This window comes from Ovis aries, chromosome 11 (assembly GCF_016772045.2).
Source record: "Ovis aries strain OAR_USU_Benz2616 breed Rambouillet chromosome 11, ARS-UI_Ramb_v3.0, whole genome shotgun sequence".
Taxonomy (NCBI): domain Eukaryota; kingdom Metazoa; phylum Chordata; class Mammalia; order Artiodactyla; family Bovidae; genus Ovis; species Ovis aries.
Window position 1 is genome coordinate 33,337,863 of NC_056064.1, and position 17,946 is coordinate 33,355,808.

The window sequence follows — 17,946 nt, forward strand, 5'->3', positions numbered from 1 at the left end:
TTCTGAAACTACACGTGCCAGAAAACTGGGAACAAAGTGACCTGGAGGTCCTGCCAGGGGTGAAAAATCAGGCAACAGACTCTTCTAAATAATTACATATTTATTTAGCACTTCATAAACACTTATATATAAAAATAGTCAACAGTCTCCCAAGAAAGATCAAAATATGTGGGGCAGAGACAGCTGCGCATTTGAAGCTGAGGTTGTGTTTTTCTTGTTTATATTTGAAAACACCAGGCAAGTGAATTTTATATCATCGTAAGGACTTTCAGTCCGAGGTAAACTTACAGATATATAAATTCCTATCCCACAAGGACAATTCCAGCGGGTATCGAAACTATTCTTACAGAGAGGACAGTGACCTCTCAAGTTGAGTCTTCTAGTGACCCGCCCCCCCTCCAACGTCTTCCTGAGATGACCAGTTTGCCTAAGTTTCTGTGGAGCAGACAGGAAGTCCTATCTTGTCTCGTCTCCTATACGGTAGCTGATGGTCCAGATGCTCCTCACACGAGGGATGCAGTGGTCTCTGCCTGGCGGAGGCTGCTGACCTGGTCTTACATCTTCACAAATGGATGCACTTCCAACAGTTTACAGTCTCGTTTTGAACCTTGGATCCCTCTGAGTTACACGATTCTGGACTGGAAAAGTCTTTTAGTTTCCAAGGTGAGCTTATTCACGAGGCTTTTGCCAATGCTCGTGAGTTCTCAATGCAGTTCTGATCAGCACTGTCACCACGTGGAAGTGTCTGATTCAACCACAGCCTTTATGATCAAGCAAACATCTAACAGAACCCCAAAGAGATTTTGGAAGTCAGCCCAACACGTGGCAGTGGCTTGTTCTGGACTAGGTGAGGAAGTCAGACCTCAGCTTGAAGAGGCGAAATCAAGGCTTGACATGGGGGAAGTAGGGCTTTCTAACTTCTTCAGAGACGTCACGTGGACAGCTATTTCACCTAAACTAGTGTTAATTTCAAGCTTATTGGATTCCGTATTCAAAAGGAAGCATAAAAATAAACTCCAAAGGGTAGAGTGTGGCCTGGTTTGTGTTCTCTCTGCACATGCAAAGCCACAGACTTCACTCAGCACTCTGCTGCTGCTAAGTCGCTTCAGTCGTGTCTGACTCTGTGCGACCCCATAGACGGCAGCCCACCAGGCTCCCCCGTCCCTGGGATTCTCTAGGCAAGAATACTGGAGTGGGTTGCCATTTCCTTCTCCAATGCATGAAAGTGAAAAGTGAAAGTGAAGTCGCTCAGTCGTGTCCGACTCTTAGCGACCCCATGGACTGCAGCCTACCAGGCTCCTCCATCCATGGGATTTTCCAGGCAAGAGTACTGGAGTGGGGTGCCATTGCCTTCTCCAACTCAGCACCCTGGCTGCCTCTAAAAAAATGTTTTCACGACAGACTCGTACTTTGTGTTTTTTGTCTTTTGTTTTTAGAACAATTTCATTTTGTGCTTCAAAGACTGCTGAATCTTCTGAGAAGAAACGGGGAAAATCAAAGGGAAGGATCATCTTTGTGCAGAGTTGATTCCAAAATGCAAAAAAAAAAAAGGCAGAGAGACTTCCTGGCAATGACTGTTCAAGACAATGGCTGTTCTAAGGAGACCGTTTGATTGTTTATGAAAAGGGCATTCCTCCCCTACACATGCCCCCTCTCACACAGAAATGGCTGTGGCTCCCCATCGCGGCAGGGCTGGGCGGCCTCTCCTCCTCCACCTGCTCTGCTAGCTGACAGAGACCATGGAGCTGGAAGATAGAAACAGGAGGCACAGGCTGGTAAAGGGGTTACTCCATGTAACACGACTGCAGTCTACACACAAGAACTGATAGCTGGCAGTGTCCAGGGGCACAGCTCAGATCCAGGACAGGATCAGCACACCTAGATTTTGACTTTTCCCATCCCTTGCAGAAGTCAAGAGGTCTTACAGACAGAAAGAATGCCATGAACAGGCTCCTCCCACTAGACCTTTGCTGACAGACAAGGGTGTCGGCAGAGATGACGGAGACCAATCACATCAGGCCCCTGACAGAATGGCCTGTGGGTCCCTCTACTGTCCTACAGTTAAGAGTAAAAAAGAAAAAGGACTTCTTTTATGATACACACGTGCTGTGTACACACGTGCTGGAGAAGGGAACGGCAACCCATTCCAGTATTATTGCCTGGAGAACCCCATGGACAGTGAGAAGAGCTTGGTGAGCTATAGTTCATGGGGTCGCAAAGAGTCGGACACAACTGAGTGACTTGGCACGGCACACAAGTGTTAAAGGCTTCAGGGAGGCACACACCCTTGGCCCACTTTTCAAAGTGAATCTGTAGACGGGGCCAGGCAGCAGGCCAGACGCAGCTCTGCAGAACTACAGGCGGCTTCTCTGATGCCACACTTGCGAAGCTAAGCTATGAAAATGCATGTCTGTGCGAGTGAACGGGTGATGCTTGCCGGGATACTGGAGGACCAGTTTCTGCCCCGAGGGCCAAATAAAATGCCAGCAGCCCAACAGTTGGAGGTATGAATGTGAGGTCTGCTCAGAAAGTGTGCGGGAATCCTCTTGAGAACTGGCCTCTCCCCAAGGTGGGGATGGGGAGGGGGTTGGACATGTCGACAATCCCAGGGACCCAGGAAGCTACACCTCCAATGCCCCACACCTCCCTTCCAGTGACAGCCCCAGACACCCAGCAAGCAGTGTGACATGTTACATCTGTGAAAACAACACAGGGCGCACAGAGGCACACAACCAAAGTCAGAATGCAGGCGCGCACACAGAATTAACAGCTGACCCCAGGGAGGCTGGCAGTGACAGGCTGCATGCTGCTGGCTTCAGGGGCGGCAATGCAAGAACCAGAAGCACAGACTGGCGCATCGCGCACCTGAAATGTCCTAGTTTGGAAGCTGGCACAGCTAATCGTGCACAGACATTTCAGCGTGTTTAGCTCTTTAAGATGTTCCCCATGGCTGCTCACTGGTGTCACACAATAAGTACAGCAGAAATCGAGTAAGTCCCCTGCAAACAATGGCTTTAACAGTTTCACGGTAAGAGCAGACACACAGAGAGGTCTGTCCCTGCTTTGGTCTGAGACACCCACGTCATGCACGTCTCACTGACAGGGTCTTTTGTTAGAGAGGCTGCGTGTGGCCCATCGAGGCAGTAAGCTGAGTTGCATGTGTGTTCTCTAAAATTGCCAGGCCCAAGGACTCAACTTTTCAGGAAGAATATCTGTTGTTTCAATTTCGATGAAAGTTTTAATTTCATTGTATTTCCCTTAATGGTTCAAAACAAGAAACAGCCAGAGTTGAAAAAGTTATTCATGATCCTTTCATCCAATAATTTATGTGTCTGGCAAAACTGCCCACTTTCAGGTCCACAAAAACTACACAGGCTTGTTCAGATTTCTGGAAGAGAAAGATGAGGTCCATAACCTCATGTGGAGGTGCCATATGTAAGGGAGACCCCAGGCTTCTGTCAGGAAGATGGTTCAATGGGCGTGCAAGTCCATGACTCTCCATCAGAGAAAGCTCAGCCCATCAACTTGTCTCAGAAAACAGCAGAGCCTGGGGGGATGGGCCTTAAAACCTGACCTACTCTTACCTCCTCATTTAAGAGACAAAGGCGCTTGGTCTGGGGAGAAAACCTGCAAAGGTGAGATCAGAGCCTAACTGTGCCATGTATCTTAACATCAATTATTCTGACTCCAAAATAAAAATACCTCTGAAAACTTCACAGGGCTGAAGATAGCTAATGAGCTAAGTTTTAGAGTCATCTAAAATTAGTATGCTAAATAACGCTCCACTGTTTTAGGTACTGAGTTCTTGGGAACAAACGCTAATTCGTCTGCTCACCCAGGCCTGCCGCCCACCCGCCTGCTGGCCTGTGTTCTCTTGAGAGCCAGCTGATGACAAGGCGAATCGGTCCACCTGGAGTCATGATCCAGGTGCTTCTCCTACAACGCTCTTACCTTCTCTTGTTGTACTAATACTTGGAGGACCTCGTTAGAATTTTCTGCACGTTCTTCGGCTGTGGCTGAGCCAAGGATGACTTCTGAGTTCTTGTTAGGTGACTGTCAAAGTCAAGAACTCAGGCAGCCAAGATGGAAGCACTATGCTGATCTGGGACCTTGGAGGGTGGGAGCTGGTTCCAGGTCTGGCTCAGGTGGTGTGTTCAGGGAGAGGCAGGGCCGCCGGCAAGTAACTTCTCCAAGGCCAACACTTAGAAGAGGCAGCTGGTCAGGGTGGCCAGAGCCTGGTAAGAGACCACTCTGGCAAGTGTCTGGAGGGTGGCCTGAGGCAATGACGGCCAAGAAACCCACTGATGGCACAGGTTCCGTAATGTGTCAGTTCTCGAATTTTGAAATATTGTGTGATAAGGGATTAAACTGCTGTATTTGGGAGGTAGGTTTGCAAATCACTGGAAAATCAGAAGAGAAATGTACTGCGTTTTTAAAAAAAGTGCCCCTAAGTTAGAAAATGCTGGGTATAGCAAATGGGGGGCCCTATGTGGTCAAGCTACATGTAGGCGTCCTGTGACATCAGGCTTGTACAGATAATCTGACCTGCTTCTTAGATCTATACAATAACTTATTGAGGGCCACATCTTACACTCAGGGCTTGTCTTTCACTGTTTATCTGTGAGATGACGTATATATGAAGCAACGCAAGTTATGATGTGGTTCTTCCTCCAAAGACACACAATAGAAAACCAAGACACGTGGACAAGCAAACAAAAGTAGACACCACAGTAAACCAGAACAACCCACAGTCATTTCAACAAGGAACACGAAATCTGCTTTCCCACTTGGCTGCTCCCTGAACTGAAAATTCATGTGCTTTGGTGGCCAGAAAGTATAGGTTTCACTACACAGTCATGATCTTGATTTTCATAAACAAAGGGTCACGAGACTGACCAAAGCAAGTTTGGTAAGAGAATCAAAACAGAATTCTGAGTAGAAATCTACCCCTTCCACTGCCATGAAATTCACGACACTACATCAGACCCAGAGGCTGGGAATCCAGCCTCCAGCAATGGTGGAAAACAGTTATAAATTGCAAGCTGTACAAATCTATATCCAGAATCTACTAAGGGTTTTTAAATTCTACTGTGCTTTATATTGAGAGACATCTTAAAATTCAAAATAACTTCTAATAACCAAGAACCTCAATGTTAAGGACATCTATTCCTGACAGGGGAGAGACAGCAATGCATGAGCTGAAGCCTAAAATACTGTGACAATCTTGCCCGGAAACCATTTAAACTTTAAACAATAAGCAACTCTGAGCTCACTCTGGGAACAGCTTCCTCTGAAAGCTCGCTGTTAGGACAGGCTTGTTGGGAAAATGCGGACTGCGATGTCCTCCCCCTGATCGGCCCCCCCGAAAGAAGAAGGGAATCTCGTATTGGCCCGATGTGTGTTCTCCATGCTGACCCTTTGAAATAAAGTGAGTTATTTCATGCTCTTCTGCAGAGGGCATACAGGAGCTGCTAAAAAAAGGACATACCCTGCACCAGGACAGTGGGTGGGGTCTGCACCCACCAGCCAGGCTGCGTAGCAGGCCAGCTTCTCCCACTGAGTGAGGATGACCCACATGGGGTGCTGAACCAACAAGGAGATGGAAGAGCAGCCTCTCCTCCAGACCCCAGAGAGGACTTGGCTGGAGCTCTGTCCTCATGGTAACCAGCTTCCTCATCACCAGGAACGGCAGTCATGGGGCTCTATGGACTATTCCTACCATGGAGCTTGTTATAACTTGGCCATGGGGTTAGTTATTCATCGGCCATGGGTTAGCTATAACCTCGCCAGAGGATTCGTTATAACCTGGCCACAGAGCTAGTTATAACCTGGCCATGGGTGGGGACAGAGCAGCAGAAGGACCTGGAAGGAAGGAGAAGGCTCGGTGAGGGCAGAGACACCTCCGCAGCCTGGGGGAGGAGAGCGGCCGGGACCCACCTGCCGCGGGTCTGTGCATCCCCCAGCGCCTTCTGCAGCCGGGCGTTCTTCTCTTCCTCCTCCAGCAGCCTCCGCTTGACGGCGCGCAGCTCCTGCTGGGCCTCGACCTTGATGTCATTGGCCACCACTACCGCCGTCTGCAGGTCAGCCTGGAAGCGCCGCCACTCTTCCGTCTCGTCCTGGAAAAGCCAGGTTTGCGCCCACATCAGACTGACGCCCCAGCCATGGTTCCAGGGCCCAGGGGTGTCCATAGGAAAGACGGGCTTTGGGATCTTGGTGCTGGGAAAAGGCACGGGGGGCTGCACCTGCAGGTGCGGGAGTCCTAGCCCTGAAATTGAGGCTGCCTGAACCTCCCTCCTGGCCACACTGTGGTTCCAGGCCCCGCAAGTTTACTACACAAAGCAGGGCTAGAGAGTCGTCAGGGTGTGTCTCAAAGGTGTCCACACCTCAGTTAACGGGGATACTTCAGGTAGAATGATGCTCTGGCTCTGACCGCGTCTCACCTTTATCTGCTTCGTCAGAGTCTTCAGCTGCCTCTCCAGGTCCGACTTCTGTTCCTCCAGCTTCATCACGCTGCCTGGAAAGAAAGAGGCAGACTGGAGTCAGAAATGTCTTGAGCATCTGGGGAGCTGAGCTCAGGAGCCAGGCAACCTCAGGTCCTGCCACGGGCTCTGAGACCTGCCCCTGTGGCCAGGCTTCCCAGCTCAGCACCCAGAGCACAGGAGCCAGAGGCAGAGGGTTCCTCCAAGAGAAACAGGATGAGTAGGAATGTAAGTGATGTGAGGTTAGGGTTCAGCCTCAGAGACAGGCTGCATAAACTCACAGCGCAATGGGAAGAGAGCCAACAGTCACTCACGCTCACACGCTGAATGCCTGGAAGCAGCACAGCAACCTGAACATCCTTTGCTGCTGTGATGTGGAAGAACGGCTTTTCTTTAAATTTATTTAACTGGAGGATAGCTGCTTTACAATGCTGTGTCAGTTTCCACCATACAACAATGTGAATCAGACACAAGTGTACATGTGTTCCCTCCCTCTTCAGCCTTCCTGAGGGTGGGGTTCTGAGTAACAGCAGGAATGGATGGTTATTACTATTGTGATATTTAGACCAGCTTCCAGAGTCTGGAACTGACTCACAGCTAAAACTCTGAATCACCTGGGGAAACTTTTCAGAAGCACAGATGTTCAAGCTCCAGACCCTGACCCATGGAATCTGGTTTCCCAGGGAGACAGGGTCTGGGGGTATCTATGGTCCAGGCAGGTACAGACAGCTGCCAGGCACAGAGGATCAGCTCCTGGAGCAAAGACAGGTTATGCTCCCTTAAGCCTCTGATCCCAGTGTTTTCATCAAAGTTTAATGCTGTTTGCATTAAACTGGCTCGCTGGTCAATATCTTTGTGGAAAAAAGCCCATCCCATGGGTTCTGGAACCTGCTCACTCACAGCGTCCTTCTCCCATGTAACATTTGGCAGGCATCTGAAAGACACTTCTGCAGTCTGGGGCACTCAGAACGGCCTCATCTGCCAGGCTGGAACTTCCCTTCTGTGGGTATCAGCGCTGGACGAGAGAGCTTCACACCTTCCTGGGAATCTGACCACACGTTTCTTTGATTTGGGTTCACAACCATACTGTTCAATGTTTTGGTTCTTTTTAAATTTCATGAGTCTACCAATGTCACTACTTTCCCATCTGCTCTACTCAGCACTTTCCCAAGCGGCTCGGGGGCAGCGGCTCCTGGTCTCTGGAGGTTTGGTCCACATGAGGGTACTGCATTTCTGGTTGGTATGAGGCTCCCCCGTGGCTTGGATTTCCTGCATGTGATGTGCCCCGGCTCTCCTGCGCCAAGGACAGTGGATGGGATTTCAGAACTACACTTGGGGCCGTTGTAATTTGTTGTGAAGCAAAGGCTTCTCACTGCAGTGGCCTCTCTTGTTGTGGGGGTGCACGGGCTCCAGAGCACAGACTCAGTGGTTGTGGCGTACAGATTTAGTTGCTGCATGTCATGTAGGATCTTCCCCGATCAGGACTCAAACCTACGTCTCCTGCCTTAACTACTGGACCACCAGGAAAGTCCCTGGGGGCCCATTTTAAACAGAGGCATCGCCAACATCCAAGCACAAAAATGCAAAACACATGGCACTGAGTCAGCTGTAAAAGACACCTGTGGATGGTCCAGGCTGAAACAGGAAGGCGGGGTCACCGTGGCCGCACCCAAGCTGGGGAGGCCCTCTGGGAGACTCAGACTTTTTCCCCGTCTGCAGGGTGCCAGCAGCTATGGCAGCACCGCGTTGATTTGGGCAAGGGGGTGGGGGTAGGAGGATGGGGTTTACAAGAAAGTTTTGGCAAGCAGGTAGATTCACCACCAATAAGAGTTTCAAGAATAGTTTGGAGGAACTGTACCCACTGGGGAACCTTTCAGCCCACCAACTGTGCTATGTTCAGCAAGGCGGGTGCTGCTAAAAGCTTGCACACTAAGTCTTTTGTTACTAAAGGAAAACACATTAGATGGGATCATCTGATAAGGCTTATTTGGACAAAGCAGGCAGTGTTTACCTAATCTCTGAAAAACATCCCTCCCTACTCAGAGGTAGCAACTGGTTCCTAAATAAGCCACACACAAGCGCCTCTTCAGGAACATGTGGGCAATGTCTCAAAGTCAGCTGATCCTACTGTCCAGGGACCCATGCTAGGGCTGTTTTCTCCCGAGGCCGACCTCCAGCCCCCATCCTTCTACCTGGCAGATCCCAACGGTAACACCTGTTGGCACCTAACCAACAACACGCAGCTTTCTAACGCCCACACACAACCAACAGCCTTTCTTCATCAGCTGTTCTGTGGCCCAGTTCGAGAGACCGATGATTCTGTCTCTTCTACTGGCCTTTCTTCTTGGGAGACCATAGCACGCTCAGAAGGAAGACCTGGCAACCAGTGTCCCCACCTCCATCCTGACCCATGCCCACAAGGGACTTGGGTCCACTTACTTTCCAGCTCACTGATGAGCTGGTTGTTGTGCAACTTGACGGCACGATGCTGCTCCACCTGGTCCTCCAGCTCGAATATGGTCTCCTTCATGTCTTTGATCTCTGCATCACTCTCTGATGCTTTCTCTTGTAGCTTCAGGCTGGTTCTGCTCAGCTGCTCTGCCTGGTGATCGCAGATCTCCTTTAGGTAAGAGTAATCCTTTTCCACCTAGAAAGCAAGCAAGATGCCATGGTCACCTGAACAGGAAAGAGCTCCCCCCATGTCCACGCTGGGCCCACTGATGCAACAGCAAAGAAAACCTTGGGCACGTGTGTGCCCAGCACCGTCTCTGTGTTCTGGGCCTCAAAAACAGCCAAGGCAGAGAAGCGTGATGGATGTCAGTGGCCAAATGGATGGATTCTGGGCCCTTTCCTGTGGCGTCAAAGAAACCTTGTTGTTGTTCAGTTGCTAAGTCGAGTACAACTCTTTTGTGACCCCATGGACTGTGGGCCGCCACGCTCATTCTGTCCATGAAATTTCCCAGGCAAGAATACTGGAGTGGGTTGCCATTTCGTTCTCCAGGGGATTTTCCCAATCTAGGGATCAAACCTGAGTCTCTCACGTCTCCTGCACTGGCAGGAAGGATCTTTACCACTAGCGCCACCTGAGAAGCCCCTAAAGAAAGCTGTACCTGCTGAAGTACCCCTCTTTGCTGCCCCTTCCTTGGAGCTGTCCCAAGACAGTGGCCACTCGCCTCACAGCCACAGTGGAGCAGCGCCCTCTGCTGGGAAGCCAGAAAGCTAACTCCCGCGACATGCCCCAAACCTCTGTCAAGTACCTGGGGCTAGTGTTTCTTTAGAGGAACACTAATGGGACAGCCACAGCAGAAATGTGCACACACCAGACACAGATACAGGCACAGCACACTCACTTCACCTGTTCAAGTTTAATCAGTAACGTTCTCAACACACAGAAAAGCACCAAAGGGGACAAGATAACTGTGTGCCAAAACGGGCAAACCAACTATTAATTTTTGTCATGTTTGCTAAATCTTCTTTTACCCTAACAAGATGTGTTAAAGCCTCACCCTTCCTCCCACACCAGAGTGTCCAGAAACTGGCATGTGGTTGTTCCTTGAAGAGTTTCCCACGTTTACTGTGTGCGGATGTGCCCATGACAATACACACTGTTGTTCTGGATGCTCTAAAACTTTGACACAAATGATATCACACTATCTTAGGCTTCTGCAGGGCACTGTATGATACACTGCATTGTATCTTATGTAAGATGCTCTCGTCCTGTATTATTATTTTGTGTCCTGTATATACTGTGTTGATTACACTTCTGTAATTTGCTTTCAACTATGTTTTTGAGATATATTCATGATACACAATGTTCTAGTCAGTACTTTTTTTAAAAAAAGAAAAGCTTTATTATTATTATTTTTTAATGCACCATGATGTTTGTGGGCTGTTAGTTCCTCAACTAGGAATTGAACCTAGGCCCCTGGCAGTGAAAGCGCTGAGTGCTAAGCACTGGACTGCCAGGGAATTCCCTAGGTCATTACTTTAAATACTGCATAATATCCTACTGCCTGAATACACAAATCACTTTACTATTTTAAGCTGTATCCTGGTTCTACAGTCCTTTGTTATTAATAGATGTATATTTAGCAGGTTATGTAAACTTGACACCTAGTAGGTTTCTTCCCAGATTTGGAAGGCTAAGTCTCCAAATACAATTTTTTTTCCCAATTGCATTTCATGTGCAGAATCTGTGGGTATTTGAGAACAGTACCGCATTTTATTAAAATATCTACTCTTGGTATAACATTCTTATTTTTTACAGTTTTATTAATTATTTCATTTTTGGCTGGACTGGGCCTTCACTGCTGTGCAGGCTTTTCTCTAGTTGCGGCAAGCAGGGGCTACTCTCTGGTTGCGGTGCGAGGGCTTCTCATTGCAGTGGCTTTCCTCTCATTGCAGAGCATGAGCTCTAGGGTGAGGGGGCTTCAGTAGCTGTGGCATGTGGGCTCAGTAGTTGCGGTTTCTGGGCTCTGAAGCACAGGCTCAGTAATTGTGGAGAACGGGCTTAGCTGCCCCGAGGCATGTGGGATCTTCCGGGCCCAGGGACTGATCCTTCGTCCCCTTCACTGCCAGGCTGATTCTTTCCCACTGAACTACGAGGGAAGCTGCGTACTGTTTGTCAATTGGGAGGTTTTGATCAAGGATAAGGAAGGAAGGGACTGAGGGAGAAAATGAGCGAGTGCCTGTGTGGGGGAGGGGAAAGGGTGCAGGTGCCTGTGGGGGGAGAGGAGAGGGGCAGGAGCGGCACTCGGGGGTGGGGCCACAGGCCTGGACCAGACTGCGGTGTGTAAATGTCAGTTCTACCAGACTGAGCCCTGTATCCATCCATCTCCCTGCCCTGGTGTCCTTATCTGAACAATTAAATGGAACTTAATACTTAGTTTATCACTATGCCTGGTACAGGTAAGCACCCAACAGTAGCTATTCTTTCCTAACTGCTTTCTGTCTCCGAGTATGTAAGTTCAAGAAAATTACAACACATGGAAAAGACCAAAAGTCTTATGTCCCAAGATAGCTACTTTAATAAACAGAAGATAGACAACTCTTAAGGAGAAAAATCCACTGCATTTTAGCTCCTGGAAGGCTGGTATCTGACAGCCTTTAACAAGCAGCCACAGGAGGAACCTGTGGGCCTTGCCTCCCGAAGATCCTGGCTTTCTGCAGAGCAACCAGGCTCCTCCTCACAGACCCTCAGGTTAAGGGCCACTCCCCTGGGGGTCTAGAAATATGTCCTTTGCTTGACTGGGACTAAAACAGGAGGATGTAAGCAGGTGAGGAATGGCTGAGGACTTGGGGGTTTCCATGTGCAGCTCAGGCTACCAGCCTCTCAGGAGCTCTGGCCTCCGTTACATCCTGCATGTTGGGGTCGTGAACACAGGTGCAGATACGGGAGGCCCTGTGCTGGGTGCCGTGCATGGCTGAGTGGGTAAACGTACAGATCATTGCACAACATTCTTCCTTCTTGATTTTGGAATATTCTCTCAAGTTTAGCAATGTACTCTGGAAAGCTCTTTTATTAAAAAAAAAAAAAAAGTAGCTTTATCACGCTTCCAGTAGGGGCTGGGGAGGTATTTTTAGACTTATCCCACAGAGTAACTAATGGAGAGAGAAATTAGATCATTAGAAAAGAGCAGCTCGGCCAGCAGCTCAGGCCAGCACCTGCCCTTGACGACTACTGGGTGCTGGCTGACCCCTGCACCCCTGGCTCCTCGTTCCCTGGGCCAGGTCACCGGGGCCAGCTCATCTGGTTCAAGAACAGAACTGACATGCAGCAACGTGGTTTCCAAGGCTTCCCTTTAAAGACAAAAATCACTCTCATGCATATCAAGCACATCTCCTCTTCAAAAGTCAACTTTCTCTAGAAATGGGGCATGCAGAACTGCATCACAAATTAGTCAAATAATTCCTGGGAGCCCCAGTTCTCCCCAGAGAGGGGTTGCTTTAAGCCAGTCCCGATGCTCAAACAAGCACTAAAGGCAGGTGGCAGCAGAGGCCACTTGGGAGGGACTGTCCTGCAGGGCTGGCCTGAGCTGACAGGGGCTGGGATCTCAACAAGGTCACTGACTTTCCTCTGGCTGGTCAGACACTGAATCTGAGGAATGGTATCATCATTCGCCTGTCCCCAGTATCAGACCCTGCATGGACTGTAGCCTGCCAGACTCCTCTGTCCATGGAATCTTCCAGGCAAGAATACTGGGCTGGGTTGCCATTTCCTTCTCCAGGGCATCTTCCTGAATCAGGGATCAAACCTGAGTCTCCTGCATTGGCAGGTGTTTTCTTTACCACTGAGCCACCTGGGAACCCCTTTCTTCTGGGTACAAGATGATAAATAAGTTCTAAAACTGATTGTGGTGATGGCTGCACAACTCCATGGATATACTAAAAACCACTTACCTGTACACTTTAAATGAATTCTATGTCACTAAAGCTGGTAGTGAAAAAATTCTCCAGAGGCTCCCACTGGCTTGAGAGTACAATTCAAAGCTCTTGACGGGGTCTCCTCCACCCCAACTACAAGCAGCTGCCGTGCACTCCAGAAACTGCAAACCACTGGTTACTTCTTTGACGATTGAGAACTTACAATTGAGAACTTACAACTTTCCATGACATTCCTGCTGTCCTGCCCCACCAACACATCTGGTGAACCCAGACTTCCCTCAAGATTCAGGTTCGAAATCAAACAAGAGAATGTGTCTTGATGACCTGGGTTTTCGCTGTGACTTTCTCTACTCTAGACAAGCAAGAACATCTTTCCTAGTTCATCGAGACGTGGCAGGTTGCTCTCTATCAAACCTAAAGGCTCTGGCAGCAAGACTGCTGTGTATTCGAGCCCATGTGACTGCTTTAGATGGTTTTCTCTCTCTTCTTTATTTTCATGTAACCAGGAAGCAGCATAAATCAGGGATGAAGAATAACCATTCTGGGACTTCCCTAGTGGTCCAGTGGTTAAGACTCTGTGCTTCCACCACAGGGAGCACAGGTTAGATCCCCAGTCAGGGAACTAAGATTCCTGCACACTGCATAGTACAGTAAAAAAAAAAAAATAAATAAAAAAAAAACAAACTGCAAACAGGGTGATGAAAAGTAAGTGCAACAAAATTTGCCTCTTCAAAAACAAACAAACAAACAACCAAGAAGAGTTCTGGGGTCAGCCTCTGGCCTTCATTAGTTAATGAACTAAGTCTAGTAACTTAACCATTCCCTGCCTCAGTTTCCTCAACAAACCCTGAGATGGGTCAACGGAAAAAAAACTACATAAAAACAGTATTTATACCCTAAAATTATGACAACTAAGTGAGATTAAATGACGTAAAGGCACCAAGAATGTCTGGCACATATAAAGCACTAGAATAGTAGTTGTTATGATTAAAATATGATAAACTTTTATTTAACATATTGATATAATTGTAGCAGCCTTTCTCTACTAATTCACTGCAAGTTTCTCTGACATTCATTCCTTCGTTCAATTTACTCAACAAGCATTTACCGGACGCTTAACACATAGAAGTCACATGTTCAGTTCAGTTCAGTCACTCAGTTGTGTCTGACTCTTTGCAACCCCATGAACTGCAGCACGCCAGGCCTCCCTGTCCATCAACAACTCCCGGAGTTTACCCAAACTCATGTCCATCGAGTCGCTGATGCCATCCAACAATCTCATCCTCTGGCGTCCCCTTCTTCTCCTGCCTTCAATCTTTCCCAACATGAGGGTCTTTTCAAATGAGTCAGCTCTTCGCATCAGGTGGCCAAAGTATTGGAGTTTCAGCTTTAACACCAGTCCTTCCTATGAACATTCAGGACTGATCACCTTTAGGATGAACTAGTTGGATCTCCTTGTAGTCCAAGGGACTCTCAAGAGTCTTCTCCAACATCACAGTTCAAAAGCATCAATTCTTCAGCGCTCAGCTTTCTTTATAGTCCAACTCTCACTCTCTCTCTCTAGTTGCAGCATGTGGACTTAGTTGCCCGTTGGTATGTGGGACCTTAGTTCCCCAATCAGGTATTGAACCCGTATCCCCTGCATTGGACAGTGGATGTTTCTAAAAAAAATTTTATTTTTGACATGAATACTGGAGAAACGATAGCCTTGACTATACAGACCTTTGTTGGCAAAGTAATGTCTCTGCTTTTGAATATGCTGTCTAGATTGGTCATAACTTTCCTGCCAAGGAGTAAGGATCTTTTAATTTCATGGCTGCAGTCACCATCTGCAGTGATTTTGGAGCCCCAAAAATAAAGTCTGACACTGTTTCCACATCTATTTCCCATGAAATGATGGGGCCAGATGCCATGATCTTTGTTTTCTGAATGTTGAGCTTTAAGACAACTTTTTCACTCTCCTCTTTCACTTTCATCAAGAGGCTCTTTAGTTCCTCTTCACTTTCTGCCGTAAGGGTGGTGTCATCTGCATATCTGAGGTGATTGATATTTCTCCCAGCAATCTTGATTCCAGCTTGTGCTTCTTTCAGCCCAGCGTTTCTCATGATGTACTCTGCATATAAGTTAAATAAGCAGGGTGACAATATACAGCCTTGATGTACACCTTTTCCTATTTGGAAACAGTCTGTTGTTCCATGTCCGGTTCTAACTGTTGCTTCCTGACCTGCATACAGATTTCTTAAGAGGCAGGTCAAGTGGTCTGGTATTCTCATCTCTTTCAGAATTTTCCACAGTTTATTGTGATCCACAGTCAAAGGCTTTGGCATAGAAATAGATGTTCTGGCAGAAATAGATGTTTTTTCTACAGCTCTCTTGCTTTTTCGATCATCCAGCGGACGCTGGCAATTTGATCTCTGGTTCCTCTGCCTTTTCTAAAACCAGTTTGAACATCTGGAAGTTCATGGTTCACATATTATTGAAGCCTGGCTTGGAGAATTTTGAGCATTACTTTACTAGCGTGTGAGATGAGTGCAATTGTGCGGTGGTTTGAGCATTCTTTGGCATTGCCTTTCTTTGGGATTGGAATGAAAACTGACCTTTTCCAGTCCTGTGGCTACTGCTGAGTTTTCCAAATTTGCTGGCATATGGAGTGCAGCACTTTCACAGCATCATCTTTTAGGATTTAAAACAGCTCAACTGAAATTCCATCACCTCCATTAGCTTTGTTCATAGTGATGCTTCCAAAGGCCCACTTGACTTCACATTCCAGGATGTCTGGCTCTAGGTGAGTGATCACACCACTGTGATTATCTGGGTCGTGAAGATCTTTTTTGTACAGTTCTTTTGTGTTTTCTTGCCACCTCTTCTTAATATCTTCTGCTTCTGTTAGGTCCATACCATTTTTGTCCTTTATTGAGCCCATCTTTGCATGAAATGTTTCCTTGATATCTCCAATTTTCTTGAAGAGATCGCAAGTCTTTCCCATCTATTGTTTTCCTTTATTTCTCTGCACTGATCACTGAGGAAGGTTTTCTTATCTCTTCTTTGGAACTCTGCATTCAGATGGGTATATCTTTCCTGTTCTCCTTTGCTTTTCGCTTCTCTTCTTTTCATAGCTATTTGTCACATGTTAAGACTGTACATACTGTGATGGCTTAAGTAACTGTACCATGAGTGAGTATGCGTTATCTTGCTGTGTTTATTTTTTAAATTGTGGCTGTGCTGGGTCTTTGCTGTTGCCCAGGGGCTCTCTCTAGTTGTAGCATGTGGACTTAGTTGCCCTTCAGTATGTGGGACCTTAGCTCCCAGATCAGGTATTGAACCCGTATCCCCTGCATTGGACAGCGGATGTTCTAAAAAAAAAAATTTATTTTTGACTGTGTTGGGTCTTCATTGCTTTGCTCAGGCTTTAGTTGCAGCAAGCGGGGGCCACTCTCTAGTTGTGGTATGCAGGCTTCTCATTGCAGTGGCTTCTTTTGTTGCAGACCATAGGCTCTAGGGTACATGGGCTTCAGTAGTCGTGACTTTCAGGCCCTAGAGTCAGGGCTCAGCTGCTCCAAGGCACTTGAGATCTTCCTGGACCAGGGATCAAGCCTGTGTCCCCTGCACTGGCAGGCAGATTCTCACCCAGTGGACCACTAGGGAAGTCTCTGTTATGTCTGTTTTACATCTAACTTGGTTATTCCCTTCTGCTGAATCCTTGCCCCTGTTCTGATGGAGCCATGATTCATTTATGCCAGCTTCCGTCTGCACTATCTTTTTTACAATGCTTCTCTGCTAAAGGGGAGGGAATATGCTAGTTCAGTTTACACTTTTGTTATGGAAAAAGAAAGATGGGGACGGAAAACTCAAAGAAGAGGGCAAACATCTGTATCTCTCTGAGGCCCCCTGGGACACCTTCGGGGTGGGGCTGTGATGCTCCCTGAGGAGCTTTCTAAGGTCTCAACAAGGAGACAAATGCTCCAGTCCTGCAGTCAAGTTTAAGAAAGAGACTGGAGCTCAGGCCCAACTCAGCATCATCAAGACACTGGGCTAGCCAAGAAATCCCAGCCCATCCAGGATGTGGCCTCCTGGTCCACAAGCCCACAGCCCTCCTGGAGCTGAGGGTCAGCATCTCTGAAAAAGGAACACCGATGTTGAGACCTAAAGCTTCAGACAGGACCTGCTGGGGGGAAAGGGGGACAGACATGGTCCCTCAGATACCTGAGGGCAAGAACTGGGCCTGGTTGGGCCTGGCAGTGGGGCAGAGGGCAGTGAAGGGGCTGGAGGGGAAAGTAGATGGGGTGGGGAAGTGACCGACCAAGAGGAGTCCTGCTGGCTGTGGCCAACGGCGCTCTCACCTGCCCAGAGGCCACACCCCCTTCTCTTCTTACTAAGACCCCCTAACTTGTTCAGGAATCAGGCTGTGGTCCTGCAGTCTCAGGGAAGGTGACCTGAGGGAGGGTCACCAGGTCACTGGGTGTGACTCAGTCCTGCCCAGGTATAAGGAGGGTACCCAGGGAAGGTTCTCCCACAGGACTGTAGGGACTGTGGGGACCAGATGCTGAAAGCACCATGCTCGCCTGCACCTCCAGCGGGAAGGCAGAGAGGGTCTCAGAGCTGCCAGCCTTGAGCTGTGATATTATACTGCCTGGACCCCATCACCAGCCTCGACCCCCAGACTCCTGGTTATGGAGCAGAGCGCACATCCACCGACTGGGGTCCTGACACCAGGGTTTGCTCTCACTGTCTAAAGCACCAACTGGTCATGCTCACAGACCACCTGTCATTTCAGCCAGGGTCCAGGTCTCTCCATCCCTGTAGGGTCCTGTCTTCAGTCATGGTGACAGGGCCATTGACCTGCCACATCTTCTCTTGAATTCTGCTCTGGCCATTTGTGGCCAGTTGTTCCCCTAATCATTTTGTCTTGGTGACAACGCTGGTCACACAGTAATCGTGTTACCTCTTATTTTCCTTGGCCACTGAGGCAAGTGCTTCTTTACAACCAACCCCCTTACTCCACTAGAGGAAATGCCTGAGTTTTGCAGGAGGAACTGAATATCTACCTACACGTTGTCAACCTCAGGGGAAGAGAAAAATCAGT

The 17,946-nt window shown here is 48.2% G+C and overlaps 1 protein-coding gene across 8 annotated transcripts in view; it reads right to left on the reverse strand.

Moving 5' to 3' along the window:
* SPECC1 (sperm antigen with calponin homology and coiled-coil domains 1) overlaps positions 1-17,946 on the reverse strand; it is a 203,412-nt gene that overhangs the window by 51,486 nt on the left and 133,980 nt on the right. For 5 of the 8 annotated variants that reach the window (XM_042256705.2, XM_042256704.2, XM_042256703.2 and 2 more), the window contains 3 exons: positions 8,919-9,126; positions 6,441-6,514; positions 5,938-6,116 (listed from right to left, as the gene is read on the reverse strand). In XM_042256705.2, the coding sequence (XP_042112639.1) occupies positions 5,938-6,116; positions 6,441-6,514; positions 8,919-9,126 (461 nt within the window). Of the gene's footprint in view, positions 1-80; positions 1,746-5,937; positions 6,117-6,440; positions 6,515-8,918; positions 9,127-17,946 lie in introns of those variants that run through there. The other 3 variants (XM_060395479.1, XM_060395478.1, XM_060395480.1) reach the window with 1 other exon arrangement.